Here is a 15721-nt window from a genome sequence, read left to right on the forward strand (position 1 = left end):
GTGATTAACAGGAGGAGGCTGACAAATACAGGCTACATATTCAAATTCTTCTGTCAGTAACAGTTGCAATTTACTATATACCAAAGCCTATACAAAGCAGGGATCTCAACAGCATTCTTTCCTGGGTCAAAGTTCTCTAGAGAAACAGAAGCAATAGGATATATTTAGAGTGAGATGAAGAGATTTTTTTTTTTTTTAATTGGCTCACACAATTGTGGGGCTCACAAGTCTGAAATATGTAGAGCAGGCTAGCAGACTGGAAGCTCAGGCAAGAGTTGTTGCTACCATCTTGAGTGGAAAAGCTGCAGGCTGGAAACAGGCAGTGTTTCTTTGTTGCAATCTTGAAGCAAAATTGCTGCTGCTTTGGGAAACCAAAATCTTTTAGGCCTTCAACTGTTTGGATGAGGCCCACCGCATTATAGAGAGTATTAAATAATTTTCATTACTCAAAGTCTACTGTTACAACAACAACAACAAAACCTGTCTCTGCAACATGTAGACTGGTGTTTGAACACCTGGGCACTATAGCCTGGCCAAATTGGCACACAAAATTCACCATCACACCACAGAAATACAGCGAGCTTCAGTTTCTGTGGAGGGTCAATGATGCCACATGATCTGCCTGAGGATTGCATCCAGTCTATTAAGAAAAATCTCCCTTTGTCATTTTCTCTTGAATGTTTATTTATTTATTTAGTTGGTTATTTTATATTTTTAGTTCCTTAACATTCTGCAGACTCTGGCTGTCTATCTGTTGGAAGGATTGGATAATGGCCTTAAAGTATTTTTGTTTCTATGAAAAATAAAGGAGCATATAAAAAGTTTACTTGTAGATAACACTCATCTGTTTGCATCCTCTGTGAATTATAAGCAAAAAATCACAGTGATCTCTCACAAAAAAAGTTTTGATTTATCAGCTGACAACTCAATTAGGTCTTATCTCTGTTTTGTTAAAGGGGAAAAATTAGAAATGACTGAGTTGCAAGAAGATTCATTACCAGTCTTTAGAGGACTATTTTTTGAGCTTATATACCCAGAAAGGGCACTAACAAAGCTTATCTAGTACCTATGAACCTGTATCTGTTATATTATTATTTTACTCAGAGGTACATTGTTTAAACCTTGTATTCTTAGAAGGGTGGGGAAATAGAAATATTGTTAATTTTAATCTATGAAAAAAGTCTGCCTTGTAACCTAATTATCAAATCTAGTGTTTTCACTGTCAAATGAATCAGCCAACTCAGCCATACTTTGTGGCAGAGTCTGTATTTTCATTTCATTTTTCAATTCACATAAGTATGTCATATATATTTTGAGAAATGCTATGAAAATTACTGATAAATTACAGAACATAGGTAAATTAGTAAAAACAGCATCATTAAAATGTATGGGTCAATGTAGTTATTTTTCATCTCTATTTTAATCCTGATAATAAAAGGAAAGCTATAAAGTATTATTTATATTTTAATAATGCAGTATAATGTAGCTAAAATATGTTATTTTCAGAGTGAGATATATGAGAAAACACATGGCATTCCTTCTGACGATATATGTACATAACTATTGGGTGCTGGTTTTTAGCCTTAGAGAATAATGAAAAGGACTCAAATATTAAAATGCAGAAATTATGCTCATTCAGTTATTTAGAAGTCACAATCACTTTTTCCTGTGTAGTTAATGAAAGTGAAAGGCATATATTGCTGAAAACTAATTTGCTCCAGCAGCTAGCATACAACTGTACATTTTGTTAATAGGACTAGAAACATTTTTTTTTGTCTTTTTTTTTTTTTTCCTTTTTATGGAGAACGGGGTCTTGCTATATTACCCAGGCAGGTCTCGAACTCCTGGGCTCGAGCTATCCTCCCGCCTCTGCCTCCCTGAGAGCTAGGATTACAGGCATGAGCCACCGTGCCCGGCCAGACTAGAAACATTTTAAACATTTTATAAGATCAAATAAAATGAAAATTGGCTATACATTGAATATTGGTTAAATTTGGTTTTAAATACTTTATTTTGAATAACGCCCATCTGATCTAAAATAATTCGCCTAAAATTTTTGCTGTGGGTTTTTAACCAGTGTTACTTGAAAAATGTGGTCTTGGAAAATATTCCAGAAGAATTTTTAAAAATCCTGTACTGCTTTGACTGATCAAAGATGCTTCTCTTTTCCTAATAATCCTTAGGAGAATTTTGAGACTACTATGCTTAATTCTTATCTGACTTCCTCAATATCAGTGCATTCTTTGGCCATAATATAACCCAGGAATAGAAGAGGCGAAGTCTTGAAAGAAAAGTTGACATCTCTTCCAGTGTCCACATCCTACGATATATCTAACTTCAGAATATCGAGACAAAGGTCAAAAGACCTCATTTATGATGCCAGGCTTTGCTCCTAACAGACACTTTTGTGTGCAAGGGGAAAACAGTAAGCTCTAGGTAGTTTATAGAGTCTTGTTTAATCATTAAAGGAGGCTCCCTGAATTTTTTTTTTTTTTTTTTTTTACATTCTTTTGATACTCTAGAAGATTTTATGCCTTGGTGGGCATGCAAAGAATATTATAGTAAGATTGTGAATGAGTGAAGAAGAGGTCTGTCTCTTATAAAGTAGAAAAGGCAATTGTGAAATGAGAATGGGTGCCAGGGAGGAAAACCTATATGATGCTAGGAAATGCCTTGTATTTAAACGAGGATATGAAAACTGATTTTCTTAAAATAGCAGAATATGTTCTATAAAGGCTTTGTGTACTGCTCAGGGAATGCCTACTCCAAGAAGATCACTTTACCAAGAATCTGACCACTCTTTTATCTTCTTCTTAGCCTCCAATAGTCATTGTAATTTCTCCATTTGCCTTATTTTTGCGGGTTTCTGCTCTTTTAAAAAACAAAAACAAAAATGCTTTTTGTGGGAATCTGGAGTTAGATCAGTGTATTCATTGGGCATCAGGTATGACTTAGAGGCCATATACAAGGACATTTTTCTCTGTTTAACACCAAAGGCTTAAAAATGAATATTTGCAAACAGTTTTTTTTTTCCTGCATGTCATAAATAATTCTTTCTTGGAACAAGCTAAAAATGAGATGTAAATATGCAAATGTTAGATTTTCATAAGATTTATTTGATTGCAGAATGTAGGTTTCTGGAAAAGCAGAATAAATAGATGTTCTTAGTTGCTTTTAAACAATGAGCATCTTTATTCTGTTTGTTTGGAGTACCACAGCTGTTGTGTGAAATTACACACTTCTGTTATAAAGTAGCATAAGGCCCAACTTTTTCTAAATTACAACAAAAGTTTCTGGACTTATTGTTTTGAAGGACAGTGGTAGTGCAATAGCATTCAAAATCTCATAAAATCCAGTTTACATGTCATTGTAATCAGTTTTATTTACATGTGAAACAGATGTTAAATTTGGAATTGTACCTGTTACAAATTTCGAAACTAGAATGTTTCTCTGTTTATGCACAGCTAATTTCTCGAATTGAAGAGGGAGGTTTGGAAACCGAAGGCCTCTTACGAATCCCTGGAGCTGCCATTAGAATCAAGGTAATCTGAGTTCTACTAATTGTAAACATTTTATTGTTTATTTACATTTATGCATTTTAAAAGCTAAAAAAGCTTGTCCTCTCCACCCCTGTTTTCCATTGTTAGTAAAGTAGATAAAATAAAACAATAAAACCTTTTATCATTCAGTTTAGTTTTTTTACAGTCCCGTCTGGTTTTTGTTTTTCGTGTTTTTTTTTTTTTCAAAATCACCATATTACCTATAATAATACTATGACAAGAGAATGTGATGAGTTAAAATATTAATGGCGTGGGGATAGTTGTGATAGATTTGGCCAGGATGAGTAGTAGCAATTGAGTTTACAAAAGTCAAGGCTGGGCGCGGTGGTTCACACCTGTAATCCCAGCACTTTGGGAGGCCAAAGCGGGAGGATTGCTTGAGGTTAGGAATTCAAGACCACCTGGGCAACAAAGTGAGAGCCTGTCTCTACAAAAAATAATTTTAAAAAATTTGCCAGGCACTGTGGTGCTCACCTGGAGTTCCAGCTACTCAGGAAGCTGAGCAGAGAGGATTGCCTGAACCCAGGAGTTCCATGTGGCATTGAGCTCTCATTGGCCCACTGTACTCCAGCTGAGGTGACAGAGCAATAAGACCCTGTTTCTTAAAAATAAAAAACACTTTGGGAGGCCAAGGTGGGTGGATCATGAGGTCAGGAGTTTGAGACCAGCCTGGTCAACATAGTGAAACACTGTCTCTACTAAAAATACAAAAAATTAGCTGGGCATGGTGTTGGGCACCTGTATTCCCAGCTACTCAGGAGGCTGAGGCAGGAGAATCACTTGAACCTGGGAGGCAGAGGTTGCAGTGAGCCAAGATCGTGCCACTGCACTCCAGCCTGGGCAACAGTACGTGACATTGTCTCAAAAGATGAAAAAAAAAAAAAAGCCAGAATCATAGACTCCAGCAGATGGAGGGCCTTGGCATCCTATGCATAATTAGTCTTAGTGAGCCGGTCAGACGAGACACTCTCAACCACCTTCGTAATTCACACAGTCCCCTGTCTTGCTGCATCCAGGGTAGCCTGAGTCTGGCTGGTGAAAGAATAATTTCCAGAGTTCCCAATTTGAGCCCTCCCTTCTCCCTTGCCTTTTCTTCTCTCTTGCCTTTTCTTCTCTCTGGATGACATTTCTTTCCTACTGTTCTGGGGTACCATGTATCCTCCTGCTGTCATCTTTGTGCCTCACTTTTTGCTCTGGGGGATGAAGCTTCCAAAGAATGCATGATAAAGATGGAATTACCCTACAGGGGATGCATACTACATATCCCCTCAGGGGATTTAAATGTCAAGGGGACTCATACTTGGAATTGTAGCTGTATCTGGAAAGCAGCCATTAACTATTCAGTTTTACTCTATCTTCAATTCACCTTTACCTCTGCACTGAGATAGCACAAGTAACCACTGCCCACATCCAGTGCATTGTCTTCCTGAATTTGAAAATCCAAGAGAAAATAGGAGAGAAGAGAGATATTCTCTCTTCACTTTCATAACATTCTTTATGAAATCTTTAGAACTGGATCAGGACTAAGTGTTTCTTGGAGAGTGCACACTGTCCTGGCCTGCTTCTAATGGGCTGTGGTGTGGCCAGGATTGGAATTACTCTTTATACATTTCACAGTTTGCATCACCTGCTTGTTTTGATAAGTTGCCTTGATTTAGGACACCAGTTTCGACCTCCTTGGCTCTTACTGCGTAGTGATCTTATTTTAATAGGATTTGAGTAGCCTGCTATATTCGGATCATAAGCTTCCACTTGTGTCGCCTGGGTTTGGCGTCTGATATTTAGACGTCCCCCAAATATTTAGACGTATTTGTAAGTTTCATAGTTTGTCATTGTCTCACTTCATATAACACCTATGGCACGTTTGCCACTAGTCAGTCATGGACATTGTGTGGTTCTGAGACATGTTCTAGTAAGTACATTCACTAACAGAGATATAGTTCCTCAGAAACAGGTAACAAATATAACCTCATATTACCCATATTAGCAAGATAGTCCTCAATTCACCGTTGAAAGCACTCAGGCCCTCACTAGCAGACTGCGATGGCCAGCTCACAGGAGGCAAAAATACATTTACTTAGTACGGAATAGTGAATATAATGCAGATTTTACTTTGCAATGAGAAGTCTGGCAGAAGGACAAGTTTAACTAAGTATAATTTCTAAGAAGGCCAATTAAGTGGATTCAGCTGGCTCAACTCTTCAACCCAGCCTGTTGTCATATGCCAAATTATGCAGCAGCTGGTCCATTATAAATAATTTAAAAGATAATATGCAAAAATTTTGGTTGTCTCTTTTCTCCCTGGCCCCACCAAACTTCTCTGTACTATTCTCTCTCCCTCTCCCTCCATTCTTTTTGCCTCTCTTCTCTGGATCTTCCTCTGTTGTCCTTTCCTCCCTCATTCTTTCCCTTCATCCCTCCTCTCTCTCCTCTTCCTTCCCTCCCTATCTCCCACTCCCTTTTTCTATCTTTTCCTCCCTCCTCTTTTTGTCCCTCCCTCCTCTTTTTTTCCCCTCCTTTTCTCCATCCTTTCCTCCCTCCCCCTTCCCTCCTCCCTATTTCTTTTTCTGTCTTTGCCCACTCCCCTTCACCTATTTCATCAATTACAAAAATATTTGAGGGTAGAGAATGGTTGTTGTGTTAGGAAGAGAAAATGTGGTAATTTGCCTTACAAGAAAACAGAAAACATCCTTTGGGAGAATGGTTTCATGTAATAGAGGAAAGTGACAGAAACTTGTGATGGTTTTTAACATGGTAGGATTTATGTATAGTAAAGAAGTATACAAAAAATAGTAATTACGGAACGCAATTGATTTATTAGTAATAATTTGCCTGACAAATATTGTAGAGTTCTGAGATAAGTGAACTAGATATTTCTAATTCTGCATGGACTCAGATTGTTTTCCACAGCTGGCAGCAGGATGGCTGTGCATTAAAGACAGGTATACTGGGCCGGGCACGGTGGCTCAAGCCTGTAATCCCAGCACTTTGGGAGGCCGAGATGGGCGGATCACGGGGTCAGGAGATCGAGATCATCCTGGCTAACGCAGTGAAACCCTGTCTCTACTAAAAAATACAAAAAAAAAAAAAAAAAAAAAAACTAGCTGGGCGAGGTGGCGGGCGCCTGTAATCCCAGCTACTCGGGAGGCTGAGGCAGGAGAACAGCGTAGACCCGGGAGGCGGAGCTTGTAGTGAGCTGAGATCCGGCCACTGCACTCCAGCCTGGGCAACAGAGCGAGACTCTGTCTCAAAAAAAAAAAAAAAAAGATATACTGATGTATTTTCATGCCTCGTTTGCTTTAAAATTGGGTTTTCCATTTCCCATAGGTGACTAATCAGAGGTAGCCTTCTGTTTTAGGCCCAGAGCTTGAATATGTATTTTGTTATGTAATATACTTCTAAATAATTTAAAACGTACTTCTTTTTTAATGATTTTTTTCTTAATTTAATGAAGATTTATAATATGTAGATGAAGCCCCAAAATGGAACAATTATTTTAACCAAATCTCTTAATTAAAACTTTATTATTTACAGTTTGTGGAATGTCCAGGAAAAAGTATAAATATTAAAATGTTTTTTGGCCTTAGGTACAGTTTTTTATTGGTAAAGTACATTTGGATTAGAGGAGAGGAGTAGTTTTTTTCTGAGTAAAAGAAATACTGACTTTTGGTAGTTTGCTTTGTCTTGTCTAAAGAGCAGAATCTCTTGAAAGTGAAAATGTATCATACTCTCTGCAAGAAAAAAATGCACTTATAGCTGCTGCTTTTTTTTTTTTTTTTTTTTTTTTCCTGTGCCTATCAGAATCTTTGCCAAGAACTAGAAGCAAAGTTTTATGAAGGGACTTTTAATTGGGAAAGTGTCAAACAGCATGATGCTGCCAGCCTCCTGAAGCTCTTCATTCGGGAGTTGCCTCAGCCATTGCTCAGTGTGGAGTATCTCAAAGCCTTTCAGGCTGTCCAGAGTAAGTGCTCTCCCTCTTTGAAGCAGTCCTTCTGCTGGTGCCATCTATGTTAATTGTTTTAATGACATTTGGCATCACAAAGAACGTAACCAGACGTATTTGGGTGGACATATTGACTCAACTGATGTCAGTGGGTGCTCAGCTGCCATGCATTGTTTTCCGTTTTTCTTATAAATATGCATTTCTGAGTAAACAGATAACAGAATATTCTCTTTGGGTACAGATTAATTGCATGACATTTAAGCAATACAATATATTTCAGTGTTAAAACCTGGAAACTTCACGTTTCTCTTGTAATAGAATGAGTCATGTCAGATCTCTGATACAATTTTCTTGCCAAGTGTTAAAAAACAACTCTTACTGGAGAAGTTGTGGATGAACGGTTATTATAAAAGCACAAGGAGAAGCGGTAGGGTCTGTGAGCATTTCTTGAAAAATTAAATTCTGACGTTGTCATGCAGAAATGTGGAGCAAAGCATTCTGCTGCCTCATTGGTGGAAGGTCACAAGCTGCTGCTTATGTACTGCCGTTTTGTCATCTTGGGCAAGTTACACATTAGTGTCTCTAATAGTTCTCGATTCTTTTTCCAGTGAACCCCCATCTTACAAGGTTTATCTATTGACCTAATTATGCATTTTACACCTAGAGGCCATGAAGAAAAGTAAAAATGCGATCACTGCCTTCAAGTAACTGTACCTTTATCTTTTAAGCAGGGACACTTATAAGAATGAAAGAAGGGCACTATTAATAATTATGGTGAGCTCCCAGCACTTTGGGAGGCTGAGGCGGGCAGATCACTTGAGGTCAGGAGTTTGAGACCAACCTGGCCAACATGGTGAAATCCCGTCTCTACTAAAAATACAAAAATTAGCCAGGCGTAGTGGTTTGCACCTGTGATCCCTGCTTCCCTGAGGCAGAGAATCGCTCGAACCCGAGAGGTTGAGGTTGCAGTGAACCGAAATTGCACCATTGCACTCCAGTCTGGGAGACAGAGTGAGACTCCAACTCAGAAAAAAAAAAAAAAAAAAAAAAAATTGCAGTGAGCTACAGTTTCAACCAGAACTGCCAGGCTATTCTTAACACATACAATATTGAGATGGTTTCATGAGTCATCTCGTATCATGACATTTCTTCAGAATTTCTAGGAGAGATGAAACTGAAATCATCTTGTTTAAAGTATTTATTTCTTAACATGTTTCTTCTTTAAACAGAATAAATTACCTTCTGCTGGAAATACTTTTTAATGTTTAAATTGTGCTACGTTGCATACATTTCCTGGATATGGATTTGAGGACCAAATTTATTGCTGAAAAGAAATGCTGGAATGACTCTAAACATCCATGAGTATTACTTAAATAGGGGAAGGGCTGCTGAAAATGATAGCATCAATGATAATAATGCACCTCTTAGACGGTTGAATTGCTGCTTGGTTTTCTAATTTATTCCACAGGCATTTATAAGCACCTATCATGTTCCAGGCCGTATTTTACATGTTCCTGTTGGAATTAATGGACTCTTACCATGCACTTGTTCACTCGCCATTAAAAGAAACAAACTTCACTGTTGCAGACGCACCCTGATACCATATCATGGAAGGTCCAATCCTCTGTGTCTTTTCATTGGGGAATAATTATCATGCAGAAGTTAAAATTATTTCCAAAGCACTGTTGTGTGTCTGCAAACATAAGGCCGCGCGTCATATGATCACAGTTGGAAGTGAGCATTCTGAGAGAGAGGAAGCTCCTAACAGCAGCTGCTTCTGCTCATCTCCCACAAACACACTCTCAACAAGGCTTGCTGCTCAGTCGTTGCGTCTTAGGTTTTACAGTCATGTTTATGCCAAATAACTTTTTCCTTAAAACATGAAAAAAGAAAGTAAAGGAAAATGTTCACTAAAGGAAAGAGTTCAGATTTATTTAATTTTTCTGCAGATCTTCCAACCAAGAAGCAGCAGCTACAGGCTTTGAACCTTCTTGTCATCCTCCTACCTGATGCAAACAGGGACACACTGAAGGTCAGCTTGGTTAATTTACATTAAATATCCCTTAGAACTAAGCACAGTAATTTTTCACTATTTGTTGCAAAGCAATAAGATGTGTATCTTGGACATGGTCGTTAAAGTCTAAAAAGAAAAAAGCCTACTTTTAAGGACAGAGGGTGAAAGTCTTTAACTCTTTATTTATGAGGTTATGTTACTAATATTTTTAAGTTTTTTTTAAAATTTTCACTATAACATATATTCTTCCAAACCAGATGATTGAGGTTCATTGGTTAATGGAAACATGGGTGGTTTTTAGTGTTTTTCTCCTTTTTTTTTTTTTTTTTGCGTTTATCAAATTGTATTTAATAAGCAGTTAGCAGTAAGGTAAAATATAAATGTTTAAAACAAAGATTCTAAGGCTCATCAAATATAACCCACTACTACCTAAAGATATTACATCTTGTAGTTAGAAATGGTAGATTTTGAAGTAAGTCTTAATGGTGATTTGATACATTTGTTAGCCAAAATATAGACCAACTCAAACAATTCTAGTTATTTCTCTAAGGGTTTATCCTGAGTTTCTGATTTAGAGCATCATTTTGAAGTGATTTGGTCTAATGTTTATATGACTTAATACCATCTATTGTAAGTGTTTTCAGAAGCTCTTATAATCAGGGATTGTGCCACACTGATTTATTTTCCTTAACAACACAGTTTACAGTGTAGTTGTAAAAGGTTTAATTATAAACTCTTAGAAAAAGAAAAAAAATTAACTTAGTAAAAGTATTATCTTAAGTTTTGCCCTTGCCGTAAAAATATTTTTTATATGGGTAGAGGGCTTCTTTAGCCTCTTCATTTTTTTCTATTTAAAATGAAATCTCCTCATGAAAAGAACTCTCAAGTTAAGAAAAAACATTTACTACTTGGTACATCTTGGAATTTTTTTCTCTTAATTCATTAAAACTCCTTGAATTGTAATTGCATGACTGATAGTTCTTTAATGCCATGGAATGAATATTAATATTCAACTTTTCTTGATGAAGCAGCTTATGGGGATTACTGGAGGTAAAAACGCTATGTCTGCTACAGGAGAACTTCCAAAGGGCTATTCCCTTTCCTAAGTCAGAAAAAAACCCTTTTGCTTCACTGGTTGTCAAATGAATAACCCAGAAGGGGCAGCATTAGGTTTTGTTTCAATTTGCTTTTGAGACAGAGGTCAATTCAGAAAGGGTTATATTCGAAGAGTATGTGCCCAGGGCTGCTGTGTAAGTGTGTGTAGATTGTGGCTGAGACAGGGGCATATGGCCCAGGACAAAGTAGGGCTGATGATCCAACATGTCCCCTGCTTGTCAGCAGTGCTCCCAACACAGGGCTTCAACTACTCAGAAATAGAGAGGAACATCTTTTTCTTACTCATTGACTTTTTCTTGGCACATCTTTGGGTGACCGCCCTATCAATGACCAGGGTGCGGTGGGTATTGCAAGACTTATGATTTACTTAAGATACCCCTACATTCAAATGAGTTCAAGTCGTTGTGGGAGGAAGCACTCAGTTCAATATAGCTGCTTTGGGTGTGGCTGATCTGGAACTCTTCTTTGGACTTTGCCCTCAAAGTCCCAGGCATATTCTTTTAAAAATTCTATTAAAAAATTTTTTTAAATTATAGGATAGTTCTTACATTTTGTGTATGAGGCAATTGGAAACACAATTTTTTAATTAAGGGGGGGAAGTACTATTTTTGGTAAAAAACTGGAAGATGCAAATAAGTAATTTTACACGTTTACTTAAGCTTTAGTGACTTAATTAGCCAGCTCTACTGAAGGTTTCAAACCAGAACTTTAATAATAGAACATTTTAGCAAGAATGCCATATGTGCAAAGAATAAGCCATAAATTTAGTTCTGTAAAAGGGAAGGGAAACTCCAATGCAATATAATTTCAGGAAGCCTAACGCAAAATTCCCTGACTTATTCACTGCTAGCAACACGCCTTCAGTTGTCATCTGAAGGACAGAATCACGTGCACGACTTGTTTGGAATATTGCTACAGCAAGTCTAAGTAACTTAGGAGGCACCATGTTAAATACCACATCTTGGCGTGATAGTGAAGGTGACAGGTGTGTTTGGGCAAGCTACTTAACCACAGTTACTTTTTTTCTTTTTTTTTTTTTTTGAGACAGAGTTTCACTCCTGTTGCCCAAGCTAGAATGCATAGAGTGCAGTGGCGTGATCTTGGCTCACCGCAACCTCTGCCTCTCGGGTTCAAGTGATTCTCCTGCCTCAGCCTCCCGAGTAGCTGGGACTTCAGGCACATGCCACCACACCCAGCTAATTTTGTATTTTTAGTAGAGACGGGGTTTCTCCATGTTGGTCAGGCTGGTCTCGAACTCCCAACCTCAGGTGATCCGCCCACCTTGGCCTCCCAGAGTGCTGGGATTACAGGCGTGAGCCACTGCTCCCAGCCCACAGTTCCTTTTTACTTTGAATTATGATGCATTTGGACAAATAATCACACCTACCTTTGACTTGGAACCATATTGAAGACTGATTTTAAGATAGCAAGAGGGGATCCATGTTAATATAATTCTTGACATTTATCTTTCTTGTAGTTTTAAGAAGCTCATTATATACATTGTCTCAATCCTTCCAGGCTGAGAGATAAATATTCCCATTTTACAAATAAGAAAGCTTTAAAGAGCAGAGGTATATAAAGATTTAACATCATACTCAGCTAATAAGTAAATGTGCTGGGACTCAAACCTGGCTTTTCAGAGAGTGAGTCCAGTGATAGATTGATACCACCAGGGTGGTGATAAAGTAAATACTTTTTGAAACAGGAGAAGTTCTCATGAGTGTATAAAGAAAATGTGATAGATACACACATACATACACACACATGCCATGCAATACTACTCAGCCATAAGACAGAATGGAATAACGGCCTTTGCAACAACTTGGATGGAACCAGAAGCCATTATTCTAAGTGAAGTAACACAGGAATGAGAAACCAAATATTGCATGTTCTCACTTATAAGTAGGAGCTAAGCTATGAGGATGCAAAGGCATAAGAGTGATACACTGGACTTTGGGAACTTGGGGAAAGCATAGGAGAAGGGTGAGAGATAAAAGACTGCATATTGGGTACCTTGTACAGTGCTCAGGTGACAGGCGCACCAAAATCTTAGAAATCACCACAAAAGAACTTACCCATGTAAGCAGAAACCACCTATATCCCAAAAACTATTGAAATAAAAAATATATATATAAAAAGGGGAAATTCTTAAGGTTCAGATAGAAAATTCTGCAGTTCCTTCAGCAAGGGCTGGGCTAACATTTTGTTAACTTTATATCAACTCTCTTATTCTCTAGTATTCTGATAGTAATATTTTGAGTAACATTATTACATATGCACACCACAATTAAAATGGTTTATTACCTAATCTCTGTAATTTATGCTCATAAAGAAAGAGATACACTGGTCCCTGAACAATTATTCTGGTCTCCGTGGAACAAAATTAAATATTTTTTCTAAACTTCAATTAATCTTTTGTCCTCATTTGAGAACATGTTGTTTTATATAACGTTATGCTTGGATTACAATTTAACTTCCTGAGCACTGTACTGGAAATTAGATACGTAAATCTCATTGTTAGATATTAAAGCTCTGTCCTTAATGTGTTTTAAATTTTCAAGGTCTATATAGCAGCTAAACTTGATTCAAGAGCAACCTGTTAGAACTTACAGTAATTTTTTTTCCTGAAATTCTTTGAAAGATAGACACTTTTTTTCCTTTTTCCATTTTAGTATAGTATATTCGGCTTTTTTAGGGTAGGGATTTTAGGCTGACTATGAAAAACTGATTCTTTTGGTAGTTAAGAATTTAGAAACAAAAGCCAGATAGACATGTAATTAAATTCTTTCTCAGGGTCTGCTAGCTGTATGACCACCAGGAAGTTACTTACCTTCTCCAAACATTGTTTTCTCATCTGTAAAATGGAGGTAATTATAGCATCTGTCTCCAAGTTAGGATTAAGTAATCTCTATAATGTGCTTCATAAACTGCCTCATTCATAGAGAACATTGAATACCTGTGCAGTTATTAGTTGCTGTTGTTCTAGAACAAATGAAGAAGGCAAAAGAAAAATCTGAAGCCTTAACCCCTGTTAGAGTAGGGCGACCTCAGCTGCCTTTGTCTTTTGGAGAAGGTAGTTTCAGAGGACAGTGAGTGTCTGCAATAGGGGTGGACATATGTGGCATCAAGCTGAGCATAACCTAACCTGTTCTTATGAAAAGTTCCTTTTTTTCATTCATTTAAAAAAAACATTCTCAGCTGAGTATGGTGGCTTATGCCTATAATCCTAGCAGTTTGGGAGGATGAGGTGGAAATATTTCTTGAACTCAAAAGTTCAAGACCAGCCTGGGCAACATAGCAAGACTTCGCCTCTATGAAAAATAAAAAAAATTAGCCAGGCATGGTTGCATGCACCTGTGGTCCCAGCTACTCTGGAGACTGAGGCAGGAGGATCCCTTGAGCCCAGGAGTTTGAGGCTGTAGTGAGCTATGATCTCTCACTGCACACCAGCCTGGGCAACAGAGCAAGACCTGGTCTCAAAAAAAAAAAAAAAAAAAAATTCTCTTTGGTCTTTCCTCATTTCTCCGCTTTTTCTATCACAATATTCCCTCCCCTCTCCTCTTGTCTTCTCTTCTCTTCTCTGTTTCCGAGATAGGTTTTCTCTCTGTTGCCTAGGCTGGACTCGAACTCCTAAGCTCAGATGATCCTCCCACCGATCTGGAACTACAGATGTGCACCACCATGCCTAGTGCCTGGGAGTACAGGTTTGCACCACCATGCCCAGTGCCTGGGACTACAGGTGTGCACCATCATGCCCAGGGCCTGGGACTACAGGTGTACACCATCATGCCCAGGGCCTGGTTCATTCTTTATAAGTTCCATATCAGCCAGATATTGATTGCCTTAAAGCAAATGAAACTGGAGTCGAATGACCCTTTTTGAGGTAATTTTTAAAAGTCTCTACATAGGAAAGTGCAGCACTTCCTGAAATAGGCAAATGTTTGTATGATGTTTTAAATTACTTTTCAGCTCTCCATGACTCCCATAGGCCAGAGGTCTGACACTTCCCCTCTCCTCTCTCTGCTCCCTAGTTCAGCTATGTGCCATCCCTGCTTCATTCTCCAGCACCATGGTCCTTAGTAGAAGCAAATTTCCATCTCAGGGAGCGTCAACCAAATGGAGAAGTTTTGGTAACAGGGCCTGTTGGATGTGATTAGTTGACTGTGTTTATACACAACTTGTTTTTTTTAATGAAATAAAAATTGCATATGCAACAGTGCTTTAATCTTTTATCTTCATATATGACACCAATCTCAAAATAGTCATTTCTGTTTCAGGCCCTTCTTGAATTTCTCCAAAGAGTAATAGATAATAAAGAAAAAAATAAAATGACAGTCATGAATGTAGCAATGGTCATGGCCCCAAATCTCTTTATGTGTCATGCGCTGGGATTGAAGTCCAGTGAACAGCGAGAATTTGTAATGGCAGCTGGGACAGCAAATACCATGCACTTATTGATTAAGTATCAAAAACTTCTGTGGACAGTAAGTATATATCATATGCTTTGTTCTTAGTAGTTTAAAAACATTACATGTTTGTTATTAGCTGTATTAAATTAAGTTTAAAATTTGTGAGTACAGAAAATATTAAAGACATTCATATAGGTAAGGAGGGCCCTGTAAATTTCTGCTTTAAAATTATGTCAAAACATGCCTTGTAAGAAGTACTTTTTATTTACTTCTGCCTATTTTCCCATTTCTCAGTGTTTTAAAGTCCTGCTCTATTTTTAAAAGCCCATGCTATCGTCGTTTCAGATTATTCAGTTTTTATTCATAGACCCTTTATTGAAAGGGGTGCATGCATTTTGTACCCTTATTGCTGAGAACATCTTTAAAAATGGTTTCCTCTGTTTTACACTTATTTTGAGCTTATTTTGACAGCCTATCAGTGGATGGTAGTGGCTGAGAGCCTTCGTTGATGAGGTGTTCATTTTCCAGTGAAATTTATAATGTTTCAGTGAGGCATCTTATAAGCATTTAGAAAAAAATGACCTAAAGGAATTCCAAGCAAAATTACAATATTGAATATTTCAATCTCTTATTTGAGGAACTTCCAAACATTAATTTGTTAAAAAGAGTGATGATATTT

At 37.7% G+C, this 15721-nt stretch overlaps 1 protein-coding gene and 1 long non-coding RNA gene across 7 annotated transcripts in view; one reads left to right on the plus strand and one right to left on the minus strand.

The window, feature by feature from the left end:
• The window catches only part of ARHGAP18 (Rho GTPase activating protein 18), a 195838-nt gene that overhangs the window by 155929 nt on the left and 24188 nt on the right, over window positions 1-15721 (plus strand). For all 6 annotated transcript variants that reach the window (XM_033235509.1, XM_033235510.1, XM_033235512.1 and 3 more), the window contains exons 8-11: window positions 3465-3542; window positions 7362-7521; window positions 9453-9535; window positions 14911-15117. In XM_033235509.1, the coding sequence (XP_033091400.1) occupies window positions 3465-3542; window positions 7362-7521; window positions 9453-9535; window positions 14911-15117 (528 nt within the window). The remainder of the gene's footprint in view (window positions 1-3464; window positions 3543-7361; window positions 7522-9452; window positions 9536-14910; window positions 15118-15721) is intronic.
• The window catches only part of LOC117097549, a 52216-nt gene that overhangs the window by 20642 nt on the left and 15853 nt on the right, over window positions 1-15721 (minus strand). The gene's annotated exons all lie outside the window — the stretch shown is intronic.

Source organism: Trachypithecus francoisi, unplaced genomic scaffold, assembly GCF_009764315.1.
Source record: "Trachypithecus francoisi isolate TF-2019V2 unplaced genomic scaffold, Tfra_2.0 Lachesis_group15, whole genome shotgun sequence".
In the NCBI taxonomy this organism is placed as follows: Eukaryota; Metazoa; Chordata; class Mammalia; order Primates; family Cercopithecidae; genus Trachypithecus; species Trachypithecus francoisi.